This window comes from Balearica regulorum, chromosome 7, assembly GCF_011004875.1.
Source record: "Balearica regulorum gibbericeps isolate bBalReg1 chromosome 7, bBalReg1.pri, whole genome shotgun sequence".
Lineage (NCBI taxonomy): Eukaryota > Metazoa > Chordata > Aves > Gruiformes > Gruidae > Balearica > Balearica regulorum.
Window position 1 is genome coordinate 22,240,652 of NC_046190.1, and position 19,075 is coordinate 22,259,726.

At 56.1% G+C, this 19,075-nt stretch overlaps 1 protein-coding gene across 7 annotated transcripts in view; it reads left to right on the forward strand.

The window, feature by feature from the left end:
- Positions 1 to 19,075, forward strand: part of PSD (pleckstrin and Sec7 domain containing) — a 48,617-nt gene that overhangs the window by 3,903 nt on the left and 25,639 nt on the right. For 3 of the 7 annotated variants that reach the window (XM_075758423.1, XM_075758426.1, XM_075758427.1), the window contains 4 exons: positions 8,780 to 9,689; positions 9,769 to 9,871; positions 10,381 to 10,849; positions 16,556 to 16,999. In XM_075758423.1, the coding sequence (XP_075614538.1) occupies positions 8,907 to 9,689; positions 9,769 to 9,871; positions 10,381 to 10,849; positions 16,556 to 16,999 (1,799 nt within the window). In that variant the 5' untranslated portion in view covers positions 8,780 to 8,906. Of the gene's footprint in view, positions 1 to 5,624; positions 5,778 to 8,779; positions 9,690 to 9,768; positions 9,872 to 10,380; positions 10,850 to 16,555; positions 17,000 to 19,075 lie in introns of those variants that run through there. The other 4 variants (XM_075758424.1, XM_075758422.1, XM_075758428.1 and 1 more) reach the window with 4 other exon arrangements.

The following is a 19,075-nucleotide window of genomic DNA, read 5'->3' on the forward strand; positions in this document are numbered from 1 at the left end:
ACTGGTGTCCTGTGAGGGAAAGCAGGGCTCCTGCGTCAGGCCTTGAGCTGATCTGTAGTGACGAGAGACTGAGCTGAGCCCTGGGGGGAGGAAGCAGATTAGCTCACAGCAACCGCTGCTGCAGCTTTCTTGTATCTTCCTTGGAAACATACGGTGCTGGCTGCTCTCAGAGCCAGGGCATGGCCTTGGGTCTGATCTTGCTGGCATTTTCATCCTTGTGAACAGAGACTTCAGCCATCTCCACAGCTGTGAGACAATACTGATGCCTAGCTGTACTTTTGAAGAGTCTAGAGGACTGTTTTGGTCTTGACCTCATCCTCTGGGAATTGGGGGTGAAGTTTAGGGAATTGGGGCCTGAAGGGAGAGGAGTCATGTGGTTAGAAGAGCTGATCTCAAGTTAGGAATCCCAGGTTTTGTTTCCCAGAGATGCTCCTGATTTGCCAGCTGTTATTGGGCAAGTCTTCCCCACCCATGCCCCTTGATTTTTCCCTTGCATTGAAAATGCAGTTCTTCCCATGTCAAAGATGTATTAAGAGGCTGGCTAGGTTTCCTTGAGCCTGCTGTGATCCCTGGAGGCTGATGTTGTGGGAGGGTACAACTTATTTTTAGGAGACTGGTATGGTGTCAAGCCAATGTTAACCTGCTGTCCTAAGATCTGTCACCTTGTATGATTGCTTGACACCTCTCTGGCTAAACACCTTTAGTCCTGCAAAGGCTCTGGGGGTATTTCCTTTACAGTTTTCCACTACTCTCAAGTGGGGCAAGAGACAAGGTCTTTTCAAGGACACCAGTAAGTCTGCAATGATCACACCTTAAGATGTGAGAGCTGGGTGCATGCAACACCCCAGAAGCTGAGTAAAGTCTCTCAATGCTGTTTTTCCTCAGACTCTCATCAAGTTCTTTCAAAGGATCTGGCCCCATATTCTCTCTGGCTGCAGGATAAGTCTGACACCCTCCATCACTCTCAGGGTTGGAGTGGACCACATCTGGAGACTTGGTTGCATGGGAGAAGGTGTTGAGCTTGCAGGGCAAACTCTTATCTTGGCGAGTGCTGAGATTGCACAGTGCCACCAGGAACCACTCTTAAGCTGGTGAAACAGGAACCCATGATGCCTTCTGTGCAGCTCTTCCCTGTACATGTCACCTTCCCCTTCTCTTATTGAGAAGAGAATCTGACTATACAGTCATGGCTGAAAAAAGATAAATAGAAGTAAAGCAAGGTCAAGTTGTGTAAGTCAGGGTTGGAAGAGGAACATGCACAAGGAGCTCCTAGCTATACACTGATGCAGGGCTGTTCTGCATCATCCCCTTCATGAATGCACTGCTTCCAAGCTCTCAGCATGTCCTTTGCATGCATCTCCATACATCTCTGTGGTGGCAGGTTATGCTCAGTTCCCTCACTATGCTTGAAATTACTCCTTAACTGACCTTTTTAGGGTTTCCACACCTTTTATATAATTCTGTATGTGACCACACTCTCCCTGGGGTCAGGCTGTGTGCTTGGGGCTTGCTGTCTCTTTTCTGCATAAGGTACTCCATGCTCTTACTGCCCCTTACACCTTTTCACCTTTCCCCATGTGAATCTTGAGGCTGAAAGTGGGGGGATGGGATTGCATCTTACTGTTGCAGAGATTAGCTGGAGAGCAGCTCCAGAGATCTGCGCTGCAGCACAAGCTGTGTCCTGGGAGGCTACACCAGACAACTGGTGATTTGGGTTGTTTCACACTAAATTTGTCTCTTTGGTGCAGTGACTCACCATGGTGAGGTGGGTCTGAGTGACCTGCTGGCACCCATGAAGCTCTGTCCTCAGTGGAGAGCACACTCCACCAGCCAGAAATCTCCTGCTTTCCTTCAAGACCATCTTTTCCCTGAGCATCTTTTTTACCAAGAGATACTCCCACACAATTGTTCCCCTAACTGCTGTGTAGGGAGATTATTTATGGCTCAAGCTGTGCTGGAGCCCCACCTCCCACATCCCCAGGACAGGTTTTACCATGCTGACGTTTCTGCTTTCATCTTGACTGAGCAATGCCGGTGCAGGGGGAAGCCTGCTTGCTGTGTTGGTGCTGCCTGGGGCTGGGACGGGCTCAGGGGATTTCTGTAACAGCAGGTGTTCCCGGGGCGTTACAGAAATATTTTGTTACAGCTTGCTCTGAGGCTCAGCACGCAGCTTTTGCTACCTCATCCCTATATGCTTCTGCTCTTCCAAGCCCGTATCTCTCCTGTGGGAGGGGGCAGCCCCGTGTAGGGAGCTGGGACACTGTGACACAGTTGGGCAGGCAGTAGTTATCCCTTGCATAGACTGTAGTCTTTGCTGGCTCTTCTTTCTGGTAAGACATTTTGCATTGTGTTCTCTTCCAGAGTGCCTTTCACCCTGAAAAATTCTGCCATGGTCCTATGTGCCCACCCCATACAAGGGAGCTGCACAAGGCAGTGCGGGTGTGCTCTCCTCTGATCCAGGTCTGGGCAGAAGCCTGAGGTTTGGGCAGGGAGGCAGGCAGGATCTCCAGCACTGCCTTTTTGCCCCCAGTAAGCTGTAAAGCAGCATTTGTATAACAGACTGTCAAGGAAGGGTATTTTCACCATTTATCCTTAAAACATCAGCCTGGTAGAATAACAGATAAGTGCATCAGCCCATTAAAGACTTGGCTTATATTGTGGTGGCTTTTTAAATATACAGCTAGGATGTGGTTGGGTGTTGGCACTGGAGGCAGAAGGCATTAATTAGAGCCGTGTAGTTAAGTCTAGGCCCTGAGGGAACACCTGAAACCTCATTGGTTGCCCCAGAGTCCTCAATGCAGAGATGAGGGAAATTAAGCTTCCCCTGCCCTCACTGGGACCCATCCCCTGCAGGGCTGGAGCTGCTATTTCTGTGGTGCTTCCAGTGAGCTGGGTGAGGAGCACCCACCTGCTGATGAAGTGACTGTCCCCACTCGCAAGGCTACGCTGTGCCTGAGGCCAAAGCACAGCCCCACTGGGTTTGGCGGCAGTAAGCCAAAGTGTGGCCCTTATGCCCTTTGCGGTGCCTTAAGCATGAGCTGTGCCAAAGGAAACAGCTCTGACAGCCCCTCTGCGCTCAGGGGAGCAGCCCTGAGGTCCACCAGGGTACTTACTCCAAGTGGAGCTGCAGAAGTTCCCTTCTAGAGACTGATCAGTGTGCCTTGGGACAGGCTGAGCATCAGCCCCTCCTGGAGCCAGCTGGGGGAAGGACCTCTTGTCTACCCACTCACCACCCAAATATCATCTGGATCTGTACACTTGCTGGGACACTATGACATCCCAGGCTGGTCTCTTCCAAGCAAGAAGTTCATCATTGTGCTGCCCTGGTGACACCCACACCCTTCTGGGCTTGGGAGGGAAAGTTGCGTTGCAGGTTTGTGAAGATGAGCAAGGGCAGCAGTTAGAAAACTCCTGGAAGCTGCCTGTGGCTGGGCTTGAGGAACTGGCAGAGACCAGGAGGCTGAAAGGGATGACATGGAGCCGGGTGCACTCTCACGTAGGAAGGATGTGGTACCTGCAGGCAAGGACTGGAGGTACAGAAGTGCCCAAGTGACAGTAAAGAGGGTTCCCAGTGCATGGTATTCCTGGTGCTCTAGCTAACCCCACTGTGTTGGGGCTGTGCGGTAGAGCATGGGGGACTCTTCCTGACATCTGCCAGAAGGGTTCCCTGCTCCCTCCTGCCCCGCATTAGCTGGGGAGGGGCTCACAGCAAGAGGGACCAGGGAAGCGAGCGCTAAATCCTGATCCAATGGGGCTTACGTCAGTGTTGGCCAGACCCATGTTTGTGGGCATGTCGTTCAGGAGTTACAGGGGATATGGAGTGGAGAGCAGTAAGGAGAACAGCAGCTACTATGGGTGAAAACATGCATGGTTTGGAAGGAAATGTGTTTTCTGTGGATAGCCTGAATCTCCAGCCAGGGTGGCAAATGACCTCTCCCTTACCCTCTGCAGCTCTCAACAGGGCTGCCTGCAGGTGCTGGGAAGGTGCAGGCATGTCTTGTCCTGGTACGGACACGCTGGGAAGGCTCTGAGTTCTTCCACTTGGTTAAATTGGTTAAATTTGTCACTCTGGCTGCAGCTTAGAGAAAAGCCTTCCCCCTCCCCACCCTCCTGCCATCAAGAAGCTGCTGAAGGAATCAGGTCGTTGATCCTGCAGCAGCGAGGCCCCTAATTAACCCAGCTTCTAGGAGTCTGCTGGGAAAGCTGGCTGTGTGTAAGGCAGCTCAGGGACCTGTGGTCCCTGGCGTGGGGGAGAGGGGCCCCAAGCAGGCAGGAGCCTGGAGAAGGAGGGACAAAATGGCAGTGCTTCAATGCATTAAATATGAGGAGAGCCTGCCCAGCCTGCTGCTTTCTCCCTAAGTCCCTGTGCCTGGGAGAGGAGAAGGGGACACGTGTTCTGGGTGACAGTGAAGGCAGGCAGCACAGAGCTGGGCTCACTGCAGGCAGGGAAAGCAGCAAGGAGGGGTGGTTTCCCCAAACTCCTCCTGCAAGCGTGCATGTGAGGCCCTGGCTCCCCTGGGCCTCTCCTCTCACACACGTTTAATAACGATTGCTGGGCTGGGTAATAAAGTGCTGTTTAATAGCGAATCAATCTGGCAGCCTGGGCAGGAAGGGAGCGCTGGCTGCCAGCCCTGGCAGCTGCCACTTGCAGACCCAGCGCAATGGTGACAGCGTGGCCAGGGGCCCTGCCGCAGCACCCCTTGTCTTGGCACCCGGCTGCCCTGTGTGGGCTCTGCTCATACCCACCTCCAGTGCGGGCAGAGCCCCTGGGTGGGACACAAAGGATGGGGGGTGTTTTCCCTTTGTAGCATGAAGAGTTTTCCTGAGACTGGGGTGACGTTTCCCATCCTTGGGGTGGCTGATGAAACCGTGATGTCAGGTCCCTGGTGGTCTGTGCCATCTTGGTACCTGTGGCTGTTGTGTGCTTGGTGTAAGACATCCCACCTGCAGTGATGAGTCCCCAGCGTGGGGTCTGCTCCACAGGGCAAGGGCCAGCAGCTCGCTGGAGGTGGCAGGTGTCCCAGGACATAGCAGCTTTTGTCCTCACAGTCCCCAAGTAGTGGTGGGGGGTAGGGCAGCTGGTGTCCTATGGTACAGGGCACAACACACATAGCTCTGCATGCTCATGCATCAGGACGTGCCCATGATCACACAGGAACAAGCACGCTGCTGAGCAGGGACATACTACACATGGCCATGCGCACGCTGATGAATGGGGACGTGCACACCAGGACACGGGGATGTGTGTGTTGTTACAATGGGACATGCACACCGGTGTACGGGGTCACGCCTGCCAGTGCATGAGGCCAGCTTCACAGTGGTGCAGGGGGATGTGCATACCGGGAGACCAGGACGGTAACACCTGCGCGGTGTTACACTGGGACACAAGGACCTGCACGGTGCTACACCAGGACATGCACACTGGGACACGGGGACGTGCACGGTGCTACACCGGGACACGCCTGCCCCCACAGAGGGACGTGCAGCCCGGGGCCGGCGTGGGTCTAGCCGCTCCCCGCCCCGCGTGTCCCAGTGCCGGTGCCACCGGGCGGGGCGCGGCGCCCGGCGGGGGTTCCCCATTGGCTGCCGGGGCTGTCAGCGCGGCGGAGTGACAGGCCCGGGCCGGGATTAGCGCGGCGGGGAGCGGCGGGCAGGGGCCGGTAGCACCGTACCGTACTGTACCGCGCCGCTCCCGACGGGGCGGGCCGAGCCGTGCCGAGCCGTGCCCGGCGGCAGAGCGGAGCAGCGGCGCGCAGGATGCGGCGGCGGCACTGCAGGTAAGGCGCGGGGAGCGGAGCGGGGCGCGGCGCGGCGGGGGCCAGAGGCCGGAGCGAAGGCGGCGGGGGAGCGGGGAAAGTTGCAGCAGTTGTTGCGGGGGCCGGGGCAGCTTTGCGCCCTCCCGACAGCGGTGACCGGCGGGCGGCGGCACCGGGCTGCGCTGGCACCGGTGGATGCCCGGCGGGGCCGGGACCCGCCCGCCGCTGCCGTGAGCGGCCCCGGTGTGCCGGTGAGGCGGGACGGGCGCGGGGCCCCTGCCCGGGCAGGGGCTGCCGGGCCGGGGAGCGGCGGGCGGCCCCGCGGGGGGAGCGGGCGGGCGGATGGCTCCGCCGGCTCCCCTTGGCCGGGGGGGCTCCCTCCTCATCCGGATGGATGTCACATCCACTCAGGGCTGATCCTGCCGAGACGGGAGGTGCCGGGCGAGGGAGGCCGGGCTGGGGGGGCCGGGGAGGGAAGCGCAGGCTCAGCCCCATCTTGAAAGGGGGGACACGTCCCCCGCCCCGACATCCCCTCGGCAAGGGGTCTCTTGTACGTCCCACAGCCCCAGAGCCGCCAGGCACCCCTCCTCGGTCACCAACGCACCCCCGAAATTGTTTCGTGTCCCTCCAGAGTGCAGAGGCACCTCCTGGGGGCCATCCTGCCCCAGGTCGGTCAGATGGCCCGGCACCCACAGCCTGGTTTCCCCCATTCCCTGCCACCACTGCTGACAGCGGTACCATGTCCGGCAGGCAGATACGGCTCATGGTGTGAATTCAGCACCCAGCCCTGCCCCTCTTGCTTCCTTCCCATCCCTGTCCCGTTCTTTGCCCGTTCCCCTCGCTTCCTCCCCCGGCTGCTGCACGCTGTCCCTGCACACCCCTGGCGTGGGTGTGCGCTTCCCCCGCAGCGTAAGCAGTTCCTGCTGTCTGCTGCTTTCACCCCGCGTCGCCCCGCTCAGCCAGGCACAGGGAGTAACCATCCCCTGTTGCACTGGGTACAGCTCAAAGCAAGGGCTAGGAAAAATGCCTGGACATCCCTTTGGCCGCTAAGAAAGGACAGCCAGGAGGAGCAAGTTTCTTGTATGTATGAGATGTTTTATAGAACAAATGAAATCCCCTACTGATGTGCAGCTCCCGGCTATCACACTGCAGCTCCCGAGTTTTTCTCTTTGAACGCATGCTCTGGGCAGCGGGGGCAGTCTCCCTGTAAGCTTTCCTCTGCAGGACTTCTCCTGCCTTCAGGCAGTGGGACCAGCAAGGCTCCCACCAGCCCACCGGTGCCTTACAGCCCAACCCATTCATCACAGTGATTTAAAGAGCATCAATTTGATTCATGATTCAAATCAGCAAGCAGGAAGCCTTAGCTCCATCATTGATTTTTCATCTCTATTGCATTTGTGCTTTTTACCTTTCGTTATTAAAGAAAAACTCACTCCGCTGGATGGTGTAGCCATCCGGCTTTGGTGGCTCACAGGCGGGCATGGCCTTTACTCTGAATTTGATAATTCTCCTTTGATAACCAGGAGGACACGCTGTGCTTATCCCATTTATTTTAGCAATAACTCATATGTATTGAGATAGGCTGGTTTTTATAGATTTGTTATGTTACAGTGAATGCCAACTATTCCTAATGATAACGTTTTTCCTTGGCATGTGTGTCAGTCTGTGTTGAGATAAAAAGTGGAATTTCATTTGAAATATATAAACCCCACATCTTTATTATTTATCAGTTAGCTTCAGCAACCTTGAACATGAACACAACCATAGCAGGGGAAAGAGACTGTAAAAAACAATAACTGATGTATTAAACAGTTTGCGATGAGTGAATTACAGATCGTTGCTGCTCAGCAGGGGCCAGATTTTTTAGCAGTGTGATAGTGCAGATAGATGGGCGCCTTGCCCCATGGGGGTGATTCGGGCTATTTTATTAAGAGTTATGTCTCTGCAACTCTGGAGCCTAAACAGTGTTGAAAACCCAGCCTCACATCCTTCAGGAATTTAATCCAGTCTGGTTTGTACTTGGAAACAGGGAGAAGAAGTCACGCTTCCTATGTTTGCAACTGGCATTTGGTTTCTCACTTTCAAATGATGAGATCTAAGCGATGGACTTAGTATCTCGACATCTGTCAGAAGGCAAAAGCAGCCAAGGCAGAGTCTTCTCTGCACACCAGGAATTCAGAGAAATGCAAGGAAGGATGAGTACAAGTTTTAGCCCCACTGGGAGAAAGAAAACCATTGGCAGCCCTGCCAGCAGCGCCGATGGGGGCTCTGTGTCCTGCCTTCCCCTGCAGCCACCCGCCTGCTGCTGTGGGGTGGCTGGTCTCACCTCCAGATCAGCAGTCTCTGGGGAGAGGCAGGCAGGCGAGCTGTGTGCAGGGCGGGCGTGCTTCATTCCCCTAGGGTGGGATTATCGTAACTACTGCTTTTTGGACCTGCAGGCATTGACAGCTCTGTCTGTGCCACCTATATGAGCTGTGGCATGTGCTGGTGTGACACACTTTTAACCCAGGCTGATCTCCAAAGAGAGAGGCTTCTTGCCCATGCTGCTCGTGTTAAACTCCTTGAACAAGCGTAATTGGAGGATGTCTCAGTGATCTTTTTTTTTTCCCCCTTACTGAAGTGATTTTAGTGGGCTGTGGGTAGTAAATGTATTCAACCTAAAGCAGGATGAATGAAACCCATTTTAAAGTGCATAGTGTGCTCTCCCACCGTGTCTGGGGTGCTGCTCTGTGGGGGAAGAAGTGCCTGACTATCCTAGCACCCTGGGAAGAACGCAAACACCCTGGGGTGCCTGAGGACTGAGCAAAGGGCTGCTGGTGTCCCCACGGTGGTGCTGGTGTGATGCCCACAACGAACCTCACCTGCTTCTTGCAGCAGGAGGGGATTTGAAGGGGGCTGTCTCACCTGGAGCATCTCTTTCTCCTGCCGTGAGGGCAGGGCACCTTTTGCCTGTCCTCACTGAGGTGCCAGACTGCTTCTTGTGTCCTCCCTCCCCTAACAAGCTCTCCTTGCCCTTGTTTCAGGACTGCCTGAGGATGTGTCGCCCCTTGACCTGGCCATCATCTCAGGGGTGCCGGGAAGCCACCTTGCCATCCTTGTGCCACCCTGCCAGGCTCTGGACCTGACACCTCCGTGCCCTCCTCTGGCAGGATGTCCCAGGCGGGGGGACCTGTCCGCTTCCACTCCGAGGAGGGCTGCGCTGCCTCACCCCCACCATTCACCCGTGGGGTGGACTGGAGGCCCTGGATGGCAGGGGGGAGCCCCGAGGCTGGGAGGCACAGCCCCCCGCGCTGCCTCACCCCCAACCTCAACGCCGGCCGCCTCCACCTCCTGCGCAAGGGCCTGGCCCCCGACACCCACCACTGCCCCCTTGGCCTCTACAACAGCACCGGCTCCTTGGCCCGCAAGCCGGTGGAGGCGGCTCCCTTCAGCAATGGGAGCTGCCCGGGCACAGGGCGGCTGACAGCCCCCTGCACCCCACGGCGGGGCCGGCCGAGCCTGGCGCTTTCCTCCCCGGGCAGCCGCAGCCCGCTGGTGGCCGCAGCCTCGGAGGGACACAGCTCTGTCGTCACCTTCCGCTTCATTGAGAAGGCCAGCGTGCGGACCCTGGGCGGCCTCCCGCCCCCCCAGCCCTGCTGGGACAATGGTCCCCGCAGCCTCAGCCGCAGCCTGGAGCTCAGTGGGGACATGGGGTCCCCCCAGCCCCAGCCTTTGCCCCTGCCCCAGGAGCGGCTCCTGAGCACGCTGAAGCTGGAGGCCTCTGCATCTGACCCGCTCCTGGCCAGGGGCAGGACCCCGGGGGGCACACGTCCCTGCGGGAAGGAGCCCTGCGCCCTCAATGCCGGCTGCCTCTGCCACTCCCTCGCCAACGGGCTGCTGGAGGACTTCCCCACCTTCGCCAGGAGCCCCCCAAAGCAGGATCTCCGACCCCAGGTAGGTGCTGTGGTGCCCCATGCCGGGCACGGGCTCTGCCCCAGGGTCCACCGCCCACTTGCCACTCTCCCCTCTGCAGGGCAGCGCGTGGCCGTACCCCCGGCAGAGCTCAGCCCATGCCCAGCGCATCGCCAGAGCCAAGTGGGAATTCTTCTATGGCTCCTTGGATGCCCCGAAGACAGGTAAGAAGTCTGGGGTAGAATGCCCTTGGCCAGACTGATCTCTCCTTTGCAAGTCTGAATCGCTGCCGGGACTCCCCCTGGGGCTGCCCATCCCTCGGGACTTGTCAGTTCCACCAGACAGCCAAGATCCCCCCAAGACTGGCCAGTCTGTGTCCTCCTGGGGCCAGATCCTGCACGCACCAACCTCCTTGGAGAGTCCCTTGTAGCCATACAAAGCATCAGGCAAAGGGGGTGATGCAGAGCCCTGACCCCTGGCAGCCCCCAGCTGCCTCTGCAGAAAAGCTTCAGGGTTCGGATGGGAGCTCAGGGCTGGCTGCAGGTGCACAAGCACTGACAGCACCTTGTCTCTGCCTCTCCCACCCTTTTTCCTTCTGGCTCCCCCACTCCATTCCCTGGTGGCTGTCACATGTGTGACCCCACTCTCGCCGTGCGTGTGGTGCCACAGTGGTGGCTCCCCAGCGCTCCCCGGTGCGGTTTCCCACAGCTCTGTGCTTGCGGCTCCCTTGTAGGCTCCTCTGCTCCCAACTCCGCTCCCCTGGGCGAGCCCCCCCAGAAGCCCATCCACCTGCTGCCCACTGAGCCACCAGTGTCAGCGCCCGAGCACAGCCTGAGCCATGTGGAGGTGGAGATAGAGATGTCTTCTCCGGGCAGCCAGAAGCCCGGCTCCTGCGAGACTGGGATTATAAGGAGGACGGTGAAGTACTCCGAGACAGACCTGGACACCGTGCCACTGAGGTGCTATCATGAAACCAACATCGATGATATCCTGGCTGAGAAGGAGGAGGTGGATTCAGCGATTGAGAGCCAGAAGGACAGCGAGAGCAACCCAAGCTTTAGGGGCACACCAGGCAGGAGGAACAGCACTCCAGAGGAGCCCCCTGCCCCAGGCACCGGCTGCCTGAAGGATGGGCTGCGGGACAGGGATGTGGACGAGGATGATGAGGTGTTTGAGGCAACAAGGAAGGAGAACAGGGAAAGGTGAGGCTCTCTGCATGAGGGCAAAAAGCTCCTCTTGCCTTCCTTATTATCCCCTGCATGGCAAATTGGGCACTGGTGAAAGAGTGTCTGACCCAAAAATCCCAGTAGCTCCGTGTGAGCAGTGCATGGGGGTCAGACAGGGTTCTGGATCACACCACTGAGATTGGGATTGGGACTGGACTGGGGCTGGGGCTAGGGCTTGGGTTTGGGCTGAGACTGGGAGGGGGCCCTCACTGCCCTATGGAAAGAGTAGGACAGCACAGGTGATCCAGCCCTGGGCGCTGGCCATGGGCTCTGCTCCCCTGGTGTGAGCCCTGCAGCTCAGGTCACCCGGCTGAGCGGAGGCTTCCCGGCACAAGTCCTGCCAGATTAATTACATTCCACCCTGGTGCTGCTGGGTGTAGGGGTGACAGTGTCAGGGCACCTGAGCCCAGGCTGTGTCCTGGAGCTGCTGCGTGCTGGCAGGCACTGCCAGGCTGCCTTCTCCTCTGCAGATAGCTGTGCTTCAGCTGTGGGAGCAGTCCCTTTTGCTTGGCCTCAGTAGATATTTGCTGTGTTTGGGAAAGAGTGGGGGATATGTTGGGCTGGAAAAACCCTTTTGTTGTCTTTCGTGTTGTTTTTCACTTGTGTGGCAAAACACCCTGTGCTGGGAGGCTGATGGAGTGGGTGACACCAAGGTTATCATTCAGTTCCACACCTGTGGGCAGCTAACGCCATCCAAGCTGCCGTCTGCCCTGTGCCCTGGACCTATGGGAGATTGCGTTTTGGCCTGGCAGCAGAGACTCTGCCTGTGGAGTGTTGTCTGGAGTGGTGGTTTGACCATGAGGGAGTGACAGGCATCATCTGCCTGTCCCAGGAGGGGAAGGAGCTCAGAGCACCATGTGGGACAACCAGCCACCGCCGGGAGGGGAAAGGCCCTGGCAGGGAGCGGTAGATGCCTGTGCAGGTGGGGGCAGCCAAGGGCATCTCCTGACATGTGTCTGGCAAAGAGTCTTGGGTGAGATGAGGGGAGTGAGCATCATCAGCAAGTGCTCCACAGGAGTGGGGAGAGGTCTCGCCTGGGAAGTGTAAAGCCAGGGCAATGCCTGGGATGCCACGTGGCAGTATGCACTCACCTAGCTGCGCAAAAAGCAGGCAAGGAGCAAAAAGGAAAAGCGAGGTTTTGATGTGTTGCTGGGAAAAGATGATGAGAATATAACCCTCAGTTGTGCTCCAGTGCTGAGAAGCAGCAGCACAAAGGTGCTGGGCTGATGGGGAGGGAAGGTGTGCGTCCCAAGGGGAACTAGGCTCCTGCCAATTTGTCCAGCCCTTGCATTTCTAGTGGAGGGGACAGATACATCCCTCCGTGCTGCCCGCCCTGTCCTTGAAAACTTTGGATTCTAGAGAAAAGCTGAAAACAAGCCATTTTTTAAATATTTTTTTCCAAATGAATAGTGATGGAAGTTTGGAATAAGGTATAAAGTTGTTATCACTTCAAGCAAGTTCTTCAAGTTACTGTAACAATTATCTTGCATAGTGATATTTTATTTCCAAATATGTACTAGGCCACTACAAGTCTTATGAGCTGTAAGCCTAGAGCTGCTTTGTTCCCTCTGAGGTACCTTGCTGTAGCTTCCCAGACAGCGCTGGAAAGCTTGGATGTATCCTTAAATGCATTGTTGCTCCTAAGATGGTGCTCCCGCTATAATTACAGTGTGTATGTAGGGGCATCATGTTCATTTTACACAGCTTCTTTGTAGACCAGTAGGTCTTTTGATTTGCAGCCCCTTGAATATTCCCCAAGTAGGTGCAGACCCTGCGGGCAGTGTCTTGAAAATCACAAGCCTCAAACTGCGAGCTTGGTTAGTCCCTGCATCGCAACCCTGGGTTTTTGCTTACGCACTGTTTCTGAGCTCTGCAGCTGCAGTCCTCCTCCCTGTTTACCAGTCACTAGTATTGATGTTTTCTTCTTCAAGCTTTCTGCTTTGCCTGCTCACAGGAGGGGTGATGCCGGGGTGATTAAGAAGCCACCCAGATTCCCTGGAGCTGGCACCATTCTGCTGCTGCAGGAGCTGCTGTACCCCAGGTCTGGCCCAGTAGCTGGGAGGGACCAGCCCTACAAAATGACTGAAGCACCTTTGGATGCTGATTTGCAGCATTTAGACATGTAAATCCCTTTGAAAATCTAGCCTTAAAGGTTTAGCACCCCCTGTGAGGGGGATTTTGGCTTGGTACTGTCTTGTTTTCCTTCATATTCTGGTCAAAGGGCATCTTCTTTGGTGATTTACCCTCCCAAAATAAGAGAGCATGCTAACAGCTGGCTGGAGATTGGGCTAAAAACACCCAGCACCAAATCAGATGAGACATGGAAAGTGACAGAAGAAATGGTGTCTTCTTCCAGCAAATCCACTCTCTCAATATATTTAGAATCAGATCTACCAACTCTAATGACTAGTCTAAGCCTTTACTGTCTTTATTCCCATTAGTCGCAGAGAGCTGAGACCTGTCAGCGAGAGCAGGCTCAATTCCCTTCCTCCCCAGGCATCGGCAGATGTGCTGGCTAAGCTGGAGGAAGGGCCTGGCTTGGCCTGCAGCACTGGTGCCTTGGGCTGATAAGAGAGAAGAGGCTTTGCTGGGGGGTGCCCCACTGCCCTAAGAGCACGGAGGGCTGGTGGGAGGCAGAAACGCCTTTTCTCCCTGCAAGCAGAGCAGCCTTGCCTGGGAGAGCCCTTGGATCTGCTGCCTGGGGACCCTTTCCAGAGCCTTTTTGCTCGCTGCTTGGCAGAGGGGAAAATAGCTGCAGGGCAAGCCTTGTTAGGGATTAAAAAATGGTTACGGCCCTGATTTCATCAAACGCTTAAGCTTAGGCTTAGCCTGCCTCAGTAGCCACAAGCCTCTGATGTGCTGTGCTGAGGCTGAGCCTCCATCCCAGAGCCCAGCGTGGCCACAGAGCCGCAGCTCAGGGTGATGCTCCTGTGTCCCACTGGCTCCCACTGGCAGGGCTGGAGGGGGGGACACTTGGGGTGACACCAGCAGGCGCCTGCCGATGAGTTCGGGGAGACGCCTGCAGCTCATTGGGAAGGACCGGGGGCAGTGCGACCTCAGGGTGATGGCATGGACGTGGCAGGGGAGTGTGGGCAGCTGGCGGGGGACTGCAGCACCTGTGGTCAGCACCAGTGGATGAGCATGGGCAGGAGTCGGACACGGAGCCCTGAGAGTGGGCAGCTGCTGAGCTGCAGGAGATGCGTGAAGGAGCTTGGGGGAGTGCAAGGAGCTGCCGGGGATGGTCTGCACAAGAGCTTTGTTCAGAGAGGAATAAAGTGAGGGGCTGCTGAGTGGTGCTGTATGGCCTCACTTTCTTTGCACTCAGCTGAGACCCCCACACAGTGCCTGCCATGCCTATGCAGGCAGGAGGAGTGGGGCATGGCTGGGGCAGTCAGGGGTTTGGAGGGTCACAGGAGCATTTGGCAGGGAGAGAAAACTGCTGAGGGCCTGAGGAGAGACGTTTTCTCTTTTTCTCCACCCGGCCAGGGACAGCATGGCTCTGCAGCACCAGGCAGGGAGAACAGGGCAGGCCCCTTCCCCTCCATCCGCCATCAGATGCAGCTGCTGAAGTTCATTGCTCAGACCCCCGAGGTCCCCACAAGCAGACCTTCGCCCAAAGTGCTGCTGGATTTGGCCCTAACATGCAATGCATCACGCCTTCCACTTCCTCTCTGTACTCACCTGGCTCTCTCCCAAGGAAGGCTCACCACCTCTCCTGCTCCAGCTCAAGGCTGGAATCCTATTTGTTTTCCCACTGCCCATTGCCCTTGTGCAGATGCTTGGTTACAGCCTCTACGTCTCCTCCCCTCCTCTGCTCCTCCCAGCTGTGTTTGTCTGGCTTGGTGATGGTTTGGTGACCCTTCTTCCTGGGGAGCTGGAGGGGGCACAGGGGAGCGGCAGCCAGGGAGGGCTGGACAGCACAGCAGGGGCTGATGAAGCAGGAGTGGTGTGTGCAGGCAGCATTGCACCCATGCTGCTGCGACTTGATCCTTCTGGAGCTGAACAGCTTTGTGCTTGATATTTTGGGGTGGAGAGATTGCTTCCAGAGCTTGGATGGTGTGGACAAAACCAGCTGTGTTTTTCTGTGGCTTGGTGGCAATATACTTGATCACAAGAATGAGCCCAGCTCCCTCTCCTGGGAACAAGGTCTGTTCCGTCCGCTGGCATTGTCCTCCTCGTCACAGTCCGTTGCCCTCCTTATGGATTCAAGGTACAAAACAAAGTCAGTGGTGTTAGCTCGGTTTAGTAACACGCAGCTGGGTGGTAAGGACAGTGAATGCACATTTGCATCTGTAAAGCTCATCTGCAGATATTAAAGAGGTCTCTTTGGCCTTGTCCTTGCCAGAAAGCCACCCCAGAGGCTGCTCCTGGGGCTCCTACAGGAATGATAAGAGCATCGAGCGGTGCTGCACAGCCAGGGAAACGCTGGTGGATAGGTGAGAGCAGCCTCCATCGTGCCTTGCTTACCTGCGTCTGACTTAGCTGCACTCCCCTTGAAGGCAGCCAGCACTCTGGGGGAGTCACACTGCCAGCTCTCGGCCTGCTGAAGTAATCAGGGTGAGATTTTTGAGCAGTATGTGAAGGCTAATGAATGAAAATCATTTGGTGCTTATAACAGCAAAGCATCTTCTGAGCCCTCTGTACAAAGCTGTTTGTTCATAACAAATGTTATGACAAGCTGGAGCAGTTCCTCCTCTTTAATCAGAGGAGAGAGTGGCATAACAAGTGCTTTTGTGAGTGCTTTAATAAAATGATAGTGGCTTATGAGTAAAGTAGGCTTTTAGGGCTGTGTTTCTGCTTGTATGGCTAAAGCATTGATGTTCCCTGGATTGGAAATATCTCTGTTGTCATGTGCTCAGATGGATGGGCAGGCTGCACTTCACCTCACTCACAGGACAAAACACTCAGGGCTTCAGGGTTTAGAAAGTCCTGTGTTGGGCTGGACCCAGACATGCGCTGGAGACAGGCTGGGCCTTCCTGCGGGGCTGATCCCTGACAAGATGATGAGCCAGGACCAAGTCTGGCCCCTAGGACATGGGCCAGCTCAGGTCCCTGAGCCCAGAGCTCGGTGTGAGGCACTCTCTGTACTGCCTGGGGAAACCTGGGGCTCAGCATCGCCTTGTGCTGGGTCCCAGACACCTCCTGGGACCAGCCAGCAGACCTTGCAAGTGGGTGTTGGTCACACTCTGGGCACAGTGCTCAGCAACCACATGCTGTGTTCATGGGGAAAGGTGTTACACTGTCCTGAGGAGCTTCAGGAGGAACCTTCTGGGTGCTGGGAGCTCTGAAGGCTCGTGGAAAATTCAGCCACTTCCAGATTTGGTTGGAAATGGAGCTGAACCACATCCTGCCTCTGGTGCTTGAGCCCTTTATTGGATCTAAGCTCAAGTCGAGTGACTGGGAGCAGTAGCCATCTCATAAGCTTCTTATGAGGATGAGCCACTAAAGGAACAAAAGTTTGTGGTGCATTAAAGGAGAAGCATATGTCTGGAGGGAGCCAGCCCAGTCCCTTTTCCCCATGATGTCTTGGGCAGGTGAGACGTTTCCTTGGAGGTCTACAGATGTTCAGAGGAGATTTCTGCCCTCCCCATTTTCCTTCTGGAGCAGTGTGTGGGCTTTTATTTCAGGGCTTTGATCCCTTGCTCCTCAGTGACCAGTTCTTCTCACTTTCTTTCCCTCTAGGATCATGGACCGAGACACACAGGGTATGCTCAAGTCTCCAGTGCCCTTCCTCCTAGGGCACAGTCTCTCCAAGGATGGCATGGACTCTTTCAGCAAGCATTTTGAGAGCATCATGGAGTCCCATCGAGCCAAAGGCACATCTTATACCAGCCTGGACTCCATTGACATCCTCTCCTCCCCAGCCCGCACACAGGGGACCTTTTTCACTTTTGACCTCCCAACCCTCACCCCCGAAATACAGGGACAGATCCGAGACAGCGCCAAGCTGATTGAGGAGAACTTTGCTCCTCTGGCTCACTTGGAGCCGGATTCTGGGACCAGTTCAGCCACAGATGCCCCTTGGACGGAGAGGGAGGAGGAGCAGGGGAGGCGAAGGAAGGGTGCTCGGCACAGCCCTTGCCACTCAGGGGACAGCTTTGGTACTCCCTTGGCCTCCAACACGAGGTGAGTGACCAAAGTTGCTTGCTGTCCAGCTGGGCCACCAAAGCTCAGTGTAGAGTCTAACCCTGTGTGGCGTGTTTTGCAGCCAGACCCTAATCTGCGTTGCTGGGGAGGAGGGGAAGGGTCAGGGCTGGGTGTGCTGGATTTTCTGTGAAGTGGCCAATCAGGCCAGTGGTCACCATGGTGTTGCAGCAGGCGTGTCAGTGGGAGTACATCTCCTTTTTCATCTTTGCCAGATTTGTTGGTGCTGGAGGGCTGTGAAGTTTCCTCCAGCCCAGCAAGCAGGGGGTTCCAGGACTTAATCCTGTGGTGGTTCCTGTTGTAGGACAGTCCAGCATTCACGGTAGCTGTGGGGAGAGGCCAGTCGGAAATCGAGTATACCGGTAGAAATTCAACAGCCTTTCCCTCCTGGAGGCCAAGACTTCCCGATACTGCTGCATGCTTCACCATCTGAGTAGAAGCTGCCTGTTACTTGAGGACAAGAGTCCCATGGTCTTGTACCTATTGTCCTGGCCTCAACCTCCTCAGCCTTGTGAGTGTTGGGAGATGGAGGGCAGAGATGAGCACAGCCCACCAGAGGCTCCCTGTACATTGCTCTGAGCCTGCCTGCACCCAGGCTCAGGAAGGCTGCCCCATGTCTGGGGACATCTCTGGTGGAGTGGGCTGGGAGAGCTCAGCCCCACCACTTCCAACATGTCCCTATGTGAAACCATGTCTAGGCTGAGACACTACCTTCCTGCACTCCTCCGCCTTCCAGCAAGGTCTTGGGATGAGGCAGTTGTGATGTGGCAGGTTGGCAGGCCACATCTTTTCCCTTTTCCAGGGTATGCTTATCTGGAGCGTGGTCAGGTCTGGTCTGGATGTCAGGTCTGGTACAGTGGTTCAGCTGCAGAGCTAGTGGCTCTCAGAGAACCTGGTGTCTCATTCATGCCAGTGCTGACCTTCCTGTTTGCATTGCCTCCTTGCAAGGTCTCTCTGCCCAGTGACCTTCTGTGCAATGCCAGAGCCTCCTGGATCTCTCATCCACTTTCTAGGCTTTGGTCTTTTCCTCGCCAAACATTTTGGATTTTTTCAAGACCAAACCTATGTCACTTCTGGTCGCAACCTGCACCATCCTCATAGGCTCAGCTTGGGGTGGCCAGGTGGGGATCTGAGCTCTGTGTCCTCTTTGGTATATGCAGTCAAGAGATGAGAGTGAGGTACCGCATCTGCTTTGTGGTCCCTGAATCACTACAAGGGCATTTTGGGGCAGAGAGGTGCTGGGTTAGGCCTTCCCTTTCTTTGGGACACTGAGGCCAGGAACATGTGGCACAGAGGCCAGGCAAGGTTTGTGCAGTAAAACTGGTGATGTCCAAGAGGCGCGAGGCAGTGAAGGGTGGCAGTATCCAGCCATGATCAGTGCTCTCTGCAGGAAGAATTGGCTTCCTATTCCTGTGCCAAGGCAAAGGACCGAAACAGAGCATCCTGGAGAAACTGAGAGGACAGTGTCTGACTTAGCATCCACAGGATGCCACCGTACCATAGCAACACCGCTGCATGGGCATGGGGAGGTGTGAGGGTGTAGAGACACAGCTAGCAGCAGGAACAGCAATAACGTGGTTTAACAGAGGTTTTTCCTCACTGGTTTACTGTCAGTGGGGCACAGAGTGTGCCGGCAGTGATGAAGATGCTGCGGTGCTCAGCTCCCCTCCTAGCTCAGGTGTCAGATCAGTGCTGGGCTGTGGCACAAGCCATGGAAGGGTGTTGTGCCCCCCCCCCCCCCCCCCCCCCCCCGCCCTGGATCTTTGCTGAGACCACCTTTGCTGAGCCTCTTCTCTTCTCTTTTCCTCTTCCAGCCCTCACAAGCAGGAGTACCTCTGCTTTGGTGGGAGGGAAGTGCAGGGGGAATCCAGCTGCAGTCCTCACTGCACTCCCTGGCCTGGGGACCCGAAACCGTGGGCGATGGTGGACAGGGAGGCAGGTGTGGTTGGAATCTGGTGTCTTGTGTGGTGGTGAGGAGTGGAGATTGGGACTGGCAGCATGAGCTTGACTAGGAAGCAGGGAAGGCATGGGGTACCAGGGGCTGAGACAGCCCATCAT